This window comes from Bactrocera oleae, chromosome 3 (genome assembly GCF_042242935.1).
Source record: "Bactrocera oleae isolate idBacOlea1 chromosome 3, idBacOlea1, whole genome shotgun sequence".
Classification (NCBI taxonomy): domain Eukaryota; kingdom Metazoa; phylum Arthropoda; class Insecta; order Diptera; family Tephritidae; genus Bactrocera; species Bactrocera oleae.
In genome coordinates this window covers 12,680,321-12,692,904 of record NC_091537.1, presented here as the reverse complement: position 1 = coordinate 12,692,904, position 12,584 = coordinate 12,680,321, and the positions used below count along the sequence as shown (strand labels likewise).

The following is a 12,584-nucleotide window of genomic DNA, read 5'->3' as shown; positions in this document are numbered from 1 at the left end:
AACTTGTTTCCACTGCTTGTTGAAACTTCATAATAACCAATTCTCTAAATTACATGAGCATGCTTTAAGAAAATTCGAAGAGAACGACAACGCGACTGCACTTCTCTGCTGTCGCTCAAGAAATCCCCCATGTGGATTGTTTGAAAATCGGTATATAAAATATCAGTTTCATTTCAGTAACGCTGTATTTACACCATCATCAGTGAATCGAAAAATTCCACACCATTTTAGCAGAAATTAAAACAGTCTAAAAAGGTTGAAGAAGCTGATGTGGCAAAGTATTCGCTCTGATAAGAGCAACATTCAGACGAAAATGCTCCTTCAACACTTCCTGTCCAAAAGTGAGACACTGAGTTCATAATTTGGTTTGTAAAGAAAGAATACTTCCAGAATAATTTTATTCATCCCAATCGTAATAAAAGACTACATAGTGAGTTTGCACCAAATAAATTATATGCAAAACGATTGTGAGCAAAATGCTTAAACCTTTCGAATAATCCAAATCCATTAGGCCACACAAACGGAATCGTGGTTTTCTACTAGCACAAAAGAGCGCCAGAACTTCAAGCTAAAGTTTTAAAATGAATATACAATAAAAATAAGATATTCAAGCTAAAAATATACCTCACGCTGCGACTTGTCATCCAAATGCGTGCACTCATTGAAGGACCTCAACAGCTGCGAGAAGTCATATGCGGCGTTTAAAGTCAGCTCACAAGCGGCGATGATTAACCAAAATTCTACGGTACTTATAACAATGAGATAAAACACATATACGTTGTTCCATGAAAAATCGGTGCCTTTCCAAATCAAGAGCAACAGAAACGTCTTTGTGGTATTATCGCCCACAATGGCGTTGATGTAGAGGAAAACCTGTTTGCCATAAATACTATTGCTTCTCTCGGATAGCCGCTGTAAACGCATATAGACAACAACGATTTCTTCGATTTCACGCATTAAGTTATCGACGTTCACCCGTTGTAAGCCACAACTGGACAAATATATCAAACGCTGTTGCAGTGTCCAAATGTTGCGATAAATGTTCAATACAACCGTGTAAAATTGCAACACGGCCACCAACAGCACATTAACTGGAATAACTATGATGAAAAATGAGATCAACATATATATGCTGATCCTAGTGAATTTATCGCGTATTATATAAAAAAATACTATATTATTCAAGAGCATAACAAACGTCCACCATGCCAGGTAATTGTGAAATGTCGCACAATTGTCGCATAAAATGTTATGCTTTGCGAAATATGACCGCTCCATAGTCGCAAATTCATTGAACATGTCCAGCACAGAGTCATACTCCTTCCAGTTGGTCCACAGTATTGCAAAGTGGCTATACAAATGCGCCAAATTAACTAGTTGACTAAGTGCCATCATTAGCGACCACTCGGCTATATTATCCCAGTATACACGCACTTCTCTGTAACATTTGTACAGAATCAGCGCAATTAGAACCACATCTATAAGGATACTGTAGATGAGGCAATAATTTTTTGCCACAATCCGTTTGCGTCGCGCGTTGTAGCCATAAGGTAGTACACCTAAAATAATTGATAAACGAACTGTCGCGTTTATAATATAACGGGAAAGACCGACACGAAACCGTGACCACATGATCTGTCTAAATGACACACAAAAATATTTTTGTTAGAGCAACAACATTATTTTTCAATTATTTGCATTTTTTTCACTTTTTTTGCAGCGTTTGTTGACAGTATTTATTATTTGAGATGAAGCATAACACATATCGATAATAATAGTAGACAGCTTTGACATATGACAAGTGAAAAGTCGTAATTAACTATATTGACCAGAGAGCAGCTGAAGGGCTAAATACATATGTTTGTGTCTGGTAGGCTGACAGGTAAAGGGGGTATCTTTTATGTATACATACATATGTCTATGCCTACCACTCACATGACGGTAATTTTTGCCAAACCCATACGATGTGAAATTGTACTGTTATCAACTTGAAAACTACAATTCAGTACAGTTTTGCACATGAATTCACACGCATAGAATATGGCTAAACACAATGGGTGTTTTTAGACGTGTGGTTTTCAATAAAACAATACTTTTTTCGGGGTTGATCTTTTTGACAGCTGTTAGTTGATTCATAATCAGTTAATTTGCGATTTCATAATAAATAGACTTACTTCGAAACAACAAAACGAAATGACTACAAAAAGTGTTCGGAAAGTGTGCCTCTCGACTAAAAGTAAACCTTTATCTTCATAATAAAACTAAATTTCTGGCCATAACATAAAATTATAAGCGTTTTATTTCTTCTTGAAAACTTTTTCGTGTTTTTACTCCAAATAATAATATACGAAATCAGAAGTACTTTTATGAGAAGTTAAATACACAATATTCGCTCTGATACAAGCCACTTTTAATCTTAGTTAGTAAAGGAGTCGAAAATGCCCCTTCAACACTTCCTGTCCAAAAGCAAGATACTGCGTTCATAATTTGGTTTGTAACGAAAGAATACTTTCAGAATACTTTTATTCATTCCGATCATAATGAAAGACTACATAGTGTGTTTGCACCAAATAAATTATATGCAAAACGATTGTGAGCAAAATGCTTAAACCTTTCGAATAATCTAAATCCATTAGGCCACACAAACGGAATCGTGGTTTTCTACTAGCACAAAACAGCGCCAGAACTTCAAGCTGAAATTTTAAAAAGTTCAGAACATAAAAATAAGATATTCAAGCTAAAAATTTACCTCACGCTGCGACTTGTCATCCAAATGCGTGCACTCATTGAAGGACCTCAACAGCTGCGAGAAGTCATATGCGGCGTTTAAAGTCAACTCACAACCTGCTATGATCAACCAAAATTCTACGGTATTTATGACAATGACATAAGTCACATACACAATATACCCCGAAAAATCGGTGACATTCCACATCAAGAGCAACAGAAACGCGTTGGTGGTATTATCGCCCACAATGGCGTTGATGTAGAGGAAAACCTGTTTGCCATAAATACTATTGCTTCTCTCGGATAGCCGCTGTAAACGCATATAGACAGCAACGATTTCTTCGATTTCATGCATTAAGTTATCAACTTTCACCCGCTGTATGTCACAATTAGCCAAATATTTCAAACGCTGTTGCAGTGTCCAAATGTTACGGTAAATGATCAATACAACCGTGTAAAATTGCAGCACAGCCAACACCAGCACATTAGCCAGAATGGCTCTGATGAAATATGTGATCAGCATATATATGCTGATCCCCGTGAATTCATCGTATATTATATAAAAAATTACAATGTTATTCAAGAGCATAACAAACGAACGCCACGCAAGGTAATTGTGAAATGTCGCACAATTGTCGCATAAAGTTTTATGCTTTGCGAAATATGACTGCTCCATGTTCGTAAATTCATTGAGCATATCTAGCACAGAGTCGTACTCCTTCCAGTTTGTCCACAGTACCGCAAGCAGGCTATTCAGATTTGCCGCATTAACTAGTTGACTAAGTGCCATCACTTGCGACCACTCGGTTACGTCATCCCAGTTCACACGCACTTCCCTGTACCATTTGTGTAGCGTCAGTGCAATTAGAACCACATCTATGAGGGTACTGTAGATGAGGCAATAAGTCTTTGACACAATCCGTCTGCATCGCGCGTTATAACCATAAGGTAGTACGCCTAAAATAATTGATAAACGAACTGTCGCGTTTATAGTATAACGGGAAAGACCGACACGAAGCCGTGACCACATGATCAGTCTAAATGACATACAAAATTATTTTCGTTGGAATGACAACATTATTTTTCAATTATTTGCAATTATTTTCACTTTTTTGCAGCGTTTGTTGACAATATATATTATTTGATATGAAGGATAACACATATCGATAACAGTAGTAGACAGCTTTGACATATGACAAGTGAAAAGTCGTAATTAACTATATTGAACAGAGAGCAGCTAAAGGGATAAATACATATGTTTGTTTCTGGTAGGGTGACAGGCAAAGGGGGTATCTTTTTTATGGCGGCAAATTTTGCCAAACCCATACAAAGTGAAATTGTACTATTATATCAACAATAAAATGCACGTTTAGATGATGTACAGGGTGCGCCATCTGTTATGTCTACTTGGGAACCACAATTTAGTACGGTTTTGCACATGATCCCGATTTACACAAAAAAAATCTGTTCAGTGATGAAACTCACTTTAGCTAACACCGCTGGACTATTTGTTGTGGATTTATGTTAAGCCGGTTGTTTACATAGATAAGACAGACACGAATGACTGCCCCACTAGCTACCAAAAGTGGTCGGAAATTGGGCCTCTCGTCTAATGATAAACCTTTATTTTTATAATAAAACTAAATTTCTGCCCATAAGATAAAATGATAAGCGTTTTATTTCTTTTTGAAACCTTTTTCCTGTTTTTCAATCCAAATAATAATATACGAAATCAGACAAGTATATAAATACAAGAAGTTAAATACAGAGTACTTTCAATCCTAGTTAGTAAACGAGACGAAAATGCTCTTTCAACAATTCCTGTCTAAAAGTACGATACTGAATATATAAATTGGTTTGTAAAGAAAGAATTCTATCAGAATACTTTTATTCATCCTATTCATAAGAAAAAACTACATAGTAAGTTTGCACCAAATAAATTATATGCAAAATGATTGTGAGCAAAATGCTTAAACCTTTCGAATAATCCAAATCCATTAGGCCACACAAACGGAATCGTGGTTTTCTACTAGCACAAAAGAGCGCCAGAACTTCAAGCTGAAATTTTAAAATGTTCGAAATATACAATAAAAATAAGATATTCAAGCTAAAAATATACCTCACGCTCTGACTTGTCATCCAAATGCGTGCACTCATTGAAGGACCTCAACAGCTGCGAGAAGTCATATGCGGCGTTTAAAGTCAACTCACAAGCGGCTATGATTAACCAAAATTCTACGGTACTTATGACAATGAGATAAAACACATATACAATATACAACGAGAAATCGTTGCCTTTCCATATTAAGAGCAACTGAAACGCATTGGGGGTATTATCACCCACAAAGGCGATGATATAAAGGAAAACCTGTTTGCCATAAATACTATTGCTTCTCTCGGATAGCCGCTGTAAACGCATGTAGATACCAACGATTTCCCCGATTTCGCACCGCAAGTTATCGGCATTCACCCGCTGCATGCCACAACTAGCCAAATACTTCAAACGTTGTTGCAGTGTCCAAATGTTGCGGTAAATGACCAATACAATCGTATAAAATTGCAACACAGCCAACACCAGCACATTAGCCAGAATCGCTCTGATGAAAGATGTGATCAGCACATATATGCTGATCCTAGTGAATCTATCGTATGTTATATAAAAAATTACAATGTAATTCAAAAGCGTAACAAACGAACGCCATGCAAGGTAATTGTGAAATGTCGCACAATTGTCGCATAAAGATTTATGCTTTGCAAAATAAGACTGCTCCATGTTCGTAAATTCATTGAGCATGCCTAGCACGGAGTCGTACTCCTTCCAGTTGGTCCACAATATCGCAAAGTGGCTGTACAACTGCGCCGTATTAACTAGTCGTCTAAGTGCACTCGTTAGCGACCACTCTCTTCCATCATCCCAGTTCACATGCACTTCTCTGTACCACTTGTGTAGCGTCACCGTAATTAGAAGCACATCTATGAGGGTACTGTAGATGAGGCAATCAATCTTTGACACAATCCGTTTGCGTCGCGCGTTATAACCATAAGGTAGTACACCTAAAATAATTGATAAACGAACTGTCGCGTTTATAATATAACGGGAAAGACCGACACGAAGCCGTGACCACATGATCAGTCTAAATGACATACAAAAATATTTTCGTTGGAGTGACAACATTATTTTTCAATTATTTGCAATTATTTTCACTTTTTTGCAGCATTTGTTGACAGTATTTATTATTTGATATGAATGATAACACATATCGATAACAGTAGTAGACAGCTTTGTCATATGACAAGTGAAAAGTCGTAATTACCTATATTGACCAGAGAGCAGCTGAAGGACTTAATACATATGTTTGTGTCCCTAGTAGGGTGACAGGTACACATATGCCTACCTCTCACATGACGTTAATTTTTGCCAAACTCATACGATGTGAAATTGTACTGTTATATCAACATTAAAATGCACGAACCACAATTCAGTAGACGAATTCACACGTTTGGTTATTGCTTGATTTATACTCAGTTTTATTTGCCATTTTATAATCAATAGACTTAGCCTTTAGGTAAATGAGCCTAAAACGAGACGGTCAGCGTTTCCGATGTTCACAAAAAAAAATTGTTTAGCGATGAAGCTTACTTTTGGTTGAAAGGCATCTAAGAACGTGTGATTTAACACCGCTGGCATATTTGTTAGCCCACAACAAAGTCGCTTGTCTACACAGATATGCCCGACACGAAGGACGGCCCCAATTGTTACAGAAAGTGATCTGAAATAAGGCCTCTGGTTTAATGGCTACCCTTGTTTTTATCATAAAGCTAAATTCTTGGTCATAACATTAAATTATAAGCATGTCTTAAAAAAAGCCTTTTGCATTAGATTGGCTGGCACTGAAAGCAGTGCTACGGGGTTATGTTACTTGGGCTTCCTCGATCAAAAAAATGTCTATTTTCAATAACTTTTATTTTACATAAAAAATTAAATATTATATTCCTATCTGTATCTCCAAAACTATTACCCGGATCAGCTTGAGCATTTAGAACAATATTCCAGAGATGCTAAGGCATTAAATAATGCAATAAAAAAAAATTTTTTTTTGAAGTCGTGGAACCCATGTAACCTCTTAATAGGTTATATTTCTGACTTCAGTAAACAGAAAATTTATTTGATTTTTATTGCATGGTCTGTTTTAGATGGCGTTTGTGCCAAAAACTACACAGAGCGAAATGTTTTCAAAGCAAAGAGTCAATGGAAATCGTTATAGAAGATGTTATTTCATTATGTCTTTCCACCAATGCGCGAAAAATGCCTCGAAATGTCGCTTAAAGAAACCGTCGTGGCATGTTACACTACAAATTAAAATATCCAGTTTCTGAGACACATATTTCTAACATTATGATATCAAAACCTTGACTGACTAGCGAAACTTCTTTATGTGGGATTTTTGAAAAGCAAAGTGTACACCAGAAATCTTCGAACCATTGACGAAGTCAGTGTAGACATTCCTGACGAAATCATCACTTTAACGGAAAAAATAGTCGAAAAGTTTGTTAATATGTATAAAGAGAAACGCCGCATTTTGCTGTGAACCATAAAGAGCCAAGCTAAGTAAAAGTATGTGTTAAAAAAAATCAGATTTTTCCAAAATGTCGGCAGAAAAGATAGCTACAATTGTACTACAAAACGAATTTTGTATGTGAAACCTAATACACCGTTTCCAGTCGGATGAGTATATGACTGTGATGTAGTAGGTACTGTTCGCGCATGTGATCGATAACGTTCAAGCAGCTGCATGTTTTGTACCCCCGAAGCAGTATTCCTCCACCCATATAGCAATTTGCATGAGTTTCTATTAAATATTCATAACTATATGCATTATATTCAATGTGTAAAGTTTTATTTTCGATTTATATTTGGTTTTTTATAATTGCTTTTAACCACAAAAACAGCTCCGACAGTTCATTAACTCTGCCAAGTGCTTGAGGGTAAAATTGGGTTTTTTGAATTTCCTCAGCTTTTAATTTCCGCGCACAAAATATAAAAGCGAACGTTGTGCGGCTGTCAGTTAAAGAGAAATTTCACAGCGAGGGAAACGTAAATTGTGCAACATTTTAAACGAAGAATGTCAACACTTGTTGATGTTGAAAGGGTGGGGGGATATATGTGAGCGAAAATGAAAATGAAAGCACATCTAGCGAGTATTTAATTGAAAATTTAAAGTCGCAGGGTGCTAAAGGGGGACTAGTTTCACTTGTAAATTGAATTTCAAGAGAACTTAAGCATTTTTAAAGACACATCAATGAATAGAACTGTGGGTTAGTGAGACCCGCTTTTATGTTGGGTCGGAGCAATATCTAGCAGGGTTATAAGATTAAATATAGTATTTTAGAAATAAGATATACAAGCATTATTGTAATAACACGTGTTGTAAAAATATTATTTCATAGAATTACCACCTGTTTTGATTAAATATTTACAATCAATCGCGAATAGTTCTTTTTAACTGGCGTAGACACCGCTTGCACGCATAGAGCCGAGTTAACAACAGCGCTCCAGTCATTTCTTTTTTTCGCTATTTGACGCCATTTGGTGGTAACAAGTGCAGCAAGCTCATGCTCCACCTGTCATCTTCAACGAAGTGAAGGTCTTCCACCTTCTAGACTTTAACCGGCGGTTAATGAGTCGATTACTTTCAAAGCTGAAGTGTTCTCAGCCATCCGGAAACATGACATAGCCAGCGTAGCAGCTGTCTCTTGATTCACTGAACTTTGTCTATGTCGCCATATAGCCCGTACAACTCATCGTTCCATTCGGTATTCGCTGTTGCCAATATTCAAAGAGCCATAAATCTTTCGCAGAACCTATCTCTCAAAAACTCCAAACGGCGCGGTTGTTGGGATCAATGATATCAATATCATTGACGTATCTCGGAAGCTGTACACTTTTATATAATATATAGAAAAGTATATATATAGAGGGGACACTATTTAGCTCTGCAAATCAAACGGTAGGCAGTCTCTCAGTGTGAAATCTCGTTTAGTATCGAACTACTCGGAGAGGTCCTTATCGATCCTGACAAAGCTTTTGGTGTTGCTTGACGTCAGTTTACACAGCCGTATTAATTTTCCGGAAATGCCAGATATAGCAGCAAAGTGGCAGCTCTTTTCCCTGCTGTCGAAGGCGGCTTTAAAATCACCAAAGAGGTGGTGGGTGTCGATTTTCTTTTCAAGATTTGAAGCATGGTGAATATCGGGTCAATTGTAGATTTTCCAGACCAAAATTCGCACTGATAAGGTCACACACTTTCACTTTCACAAACTACACTCGATTGGATCTGATATACAATATTAAGCAGACTTATCCACAATAATTGGCCCAGATTTTAGGGATCCACTTTTGTGAATTATGCAGAGCAAACTTAGGTTCCAATCGTCGAGCATACTTTCATCCAACCATATGCATTCACCTCATCAGTTCTCGCTCGCCGTATTTGAATAGTTCGGCCGGTAATCCATCGACACCTGCCGCATCGTTTTTCTTCAGGTGGGTAATTGCTATTCGAACTTCTTTATAGTCGGATAATGGAATATCTATTTCATCGTCATGGATTGGGGAATCGTGTTCGCCATCTCCAAGGTTTACCCTTTAATGGTGGATCATGGTTATGGTTTAACATTTTTTTTTAACTTTTTTCTACACTTAAGAGCTACTCTAATATATTTGTATAATACGAATTGGTACTACCACCCTCAACAGACGCTTGAAAGAACCTATTTTCCGCTTTTTGGTGTGTTGTCTGATATTATTCGACAAATGTGGAATCTCACCAATCTCAAGGCCCCAATTAATGAATTTCATGTGAATATTTTTACAATTCACAGGCGAGCAGGTACGTTCGTTATATACAAAATTCACCTTTTACCTAATTTTAAATTTAGGTTTCATATTTTCTTCAACTACCATGCAAAAGTGTGTATGCGTGCTTTTATTTTCATACCCACACATATGTATTCTTGTGAAGACATATTGTCGCTTGTATTTGTTACAAATTGACCAATGAAATCACCATGAAAATTGTAAAATTGCACAGATGATAACCATGAACTGTGACCCAACGCTGCTGATGTTGTTGAAAAATTGCAATACCTACTTGCCAGCAGAAGACTTCACAACTAAGCTTTGAGTGGGTGTGTGTGTGCGTGGTTTATCTCATGAAATATTTGTGTATGCGTGAAACTTTGTATTTATAGGACAAAACCATATTTCATTGTATAGTAAAATAGTACTACATATGTACCTGTGTATTGCAACAATTGCAGATGACAGCTGCAAGCAAGTAGATACCTGCTGAGTAGCATACACAGCCACACATACATTTGATATGTGCATACATTAGGGTGTCCGTTATCTCCCAAGTTGATTGTGTTTTTGCAAACGCCCTCTGAAGTTTCAGTTTTTGATATAAAAATCTTTATTTTTAGCTTAACTGTGCTTAAATTATATTCCTTTTCCATACATAACATGAGATTTTTTTGATATTTTGCATTAAGCAAGTACATCTATAGCCATAGAAGAATGATATTCTAATAAAAAAAGTTCCACTCTACAAAAATGCTCTTGATAATTTTTTTCATAAAAGCATAACGCTAAAAGTTATACGCAGTTAAAGTTATATCATATGACCTAAGCATTCACACAAGTGATTTATGCATTTTGTGTTGCTCATACAACATGGTGTATTATATGAATACAATATATTTGATATATAACTTTAGCTGCGTCTAACGTTCAAAGGAATGTTTTTATGAAAAAAAATTTTAAAAGCTTTTTGTAGTGAGATAAATTTTTTATTAGAATATTATATTTTCAAAGTTGTGGATTTATATGCTTTGAAAATAAAAAATGTATTGTAAATGCAAATGCTAAAAGAAGTGAAATGAAATTGAAAATAATGCGCTTGTATCCTTTTTTAAGGGCAAAAATGGAAAACTTAAGGGGCGCTTGAAAAAAAAAATAAAAAATCGAAGCTATAATACCCTTCACAAATACGAAAGATTCCTTTCAAGAACTTTGATTGTTCAGTTTGTACGCCACCCATATGCTATAGCCATCTGATCCAAACAATTTCTTCGGAGATTGCATCATTGCTTTTAGTAATAATCCGTGTCAAATTTTGTGAAGATATCTCGTCAAATGAAGAAGCTTTCTATACAAGCGCTTTATTCCGAATGGCAGTTATATATTATAGTGGTTCCGACAAATCTTCAAGCTTCTTGATAAGAGGAGGATGAGTGCAAAATTTCAGAACGATATCTCAAAAACTGAGTGACTAGTGCGCATATATATAAACAGACCGAGAGACGGACAGACAGACGGACTTGGCTAAATCGACTGAACTCAATCACTCCGATCATTTATATATACACTTTATAGGCACTCTGACGTTTCCTTTTGGGCGTTACAAACATTGTGGTAAGCTTAATATATCCTGCTTAGGGTATAATCAATTTGGTAAATAACAAGCACCCTAATATACATATACATACTTACCATACTTACACATGTATTGGCCAAAGAATCGCCTTATGCAGAAGTGTGTATGGTTTTGAAAAATACAAAATGTCATTTTCCACATGCGTGGGATTAGACCACAAACTAAATCAAGCACTAATACACATATACACACGCATACGCGCGCAATAGTCGCAAGGTTGGTTGGTTGTTACTTTGAACAGCAATACATTGCTTAGTGCAAATTGTCGGAATTTTCAATGACAATTTCATTATTCTGCCATACTTTAAGTGTACAACACACTGACAACGCACACACGCATACCTGTGGCATGGACTTGCCGCAAATAAAATAAATATTGAGCATTTAGTTAAATTGTGCACACAATACATTGGCAATTCACTTGTTATGTAACACTGTGGCATCGTTAAATCTCTTTCACACTTGTCATGCGACTTGGAATTTCTATTGTCTCTTAGAACAAATATTGTTTTCTAACATTTTCGGAAATAATTCATGCATGACAGACAATAATGCATGCACATCTCTGTAGAACAACATTAAAGCAGTTAGGGGATAATTTGGTTTTCAACTAAAGACGTTCTACGGTAAACGAATTGCTCCAAAAACTACCAGTTTTTATTAAAAAATTTCATTACACCTTGAACTAGGCTGCAAAGAACCAACTGCTGCCAGTTTAGAAACGACTTTTGTAAGAATAATTTTATATCTTATTTTATTCTGCTTTTACTTTTTTATTTAAATTTTTTAATTAATTGTTAATCATTTATTTTTGAGTCACTGATTCTTATCTACATATAACTTGTACTTGCTTGCTTCGTCTCCTTTGAACTAGTATGGGACTGGTATATTTGTAACAAATATGTCGTCTAACAAATGTCACTTCGTAGAGCGAGTATCACCAAGTAAAAACCACCAGTTGTTTGTGTGGAAAAAAGATAGTCGGCTGACAAGCAGGGTTTGTGGTTGAGTTCTAGGTTAGTTAACAACTACTACATTTGAATGCAGGGTAATTGCAAAAGTATTTGTATGTATGTGCGTAACTTTTGTAATATGCTTTGTGGGATTTTGGCAAAGACTCCAGAGTAGATTCGGAATTGATTTTCCATTAGTAAATAAGATACGCATTAAACTTTTGTTTCTTCTGTGGTATTTGATTTGTGTAAATTGTATTCTTGTAATCACTTTACTAATTGCCTTTTGTAAAAGAGGACATTTAATAAATGTAAGCAAGTCAGTGAGTAAATTGTGATACATTTGTGTGGTAAGTGGAATAACGCCATTTCCAGGCAGACATTGTTGCCGTATGACGAGTATTTTGCT

The 12,584-nt window shown here is 36.1% G+C and overlaps 4 protein-coding genes across 4 annotated transcripts in view; 1 reads left to right on the top strand and 3 right to left on the bottom strand.

Annotated features, from left to right (window-relative positions):
- LOC106619416 (uncharacterized) overlaps window positions 1-12,584 on the top strand; it is a 152,743-nt gene that overhangs the window by 123,222 nt on the left and 16,937 nt on the right. The window lies entirely within an intron of this gene.
- On the bottom strand, window positions 359-1,725 carry LOC118681538 (putative gustatory receptor 22a). The gene is made up of 2 exons (XM_036366520.2): window positions 625-1,725; window positions 359-568 (listed from the first exon to the last, which is right to left on the bottom strand). Exons 1-2 carry the CDS (start codon window positions 1,630-1,632, stop codon window positions 398-400), a joined length of 1,179 nt encoding a protein of 392 aa, XP_036222413.2. The 5' UTR covers window positions 1,633-1,725; the 3' UTR covers window positions 359-397.
- LOC118683875 (putative gustatory receptor 22a) lies at window positions 2,339-3,757 on the bottom strand. The gene is made up of 2 exons (XM_070107515.1): window positions 2,750-3,757; window positions 2,339-2,693 (listed from the first exon to the last, which is right to left on the bottom strand). Exons 1-2 carry the CDS (start codon window positions 3,755-3,757, stop codon window positions 2,523-2,525), a joined length of 1,179 nt encoding a protein of 392 aa, XP_069963616.1. The 3' UTR covers window positions 2,339-2,522.
- Window positions 4,624-5,871, bottom strand: LOC138856400 (putative gustatory receptor 22a). Its single transcript, XM_070107514.1, has 2 exons — window positions 4,847-5,871; window positions 4,624-4,785 (listed from the first exon to the last, which is right to left on the bottom strand). Exons 1-2 carry the CDS (start codon window positions 5,852-5,854, stop codon window positions 4,624-4,626), a joined length of 1,170 nt encoding a protein of 389 aa, XP_069963615.1. The 5' UTR covers window positions 5,855-5,871.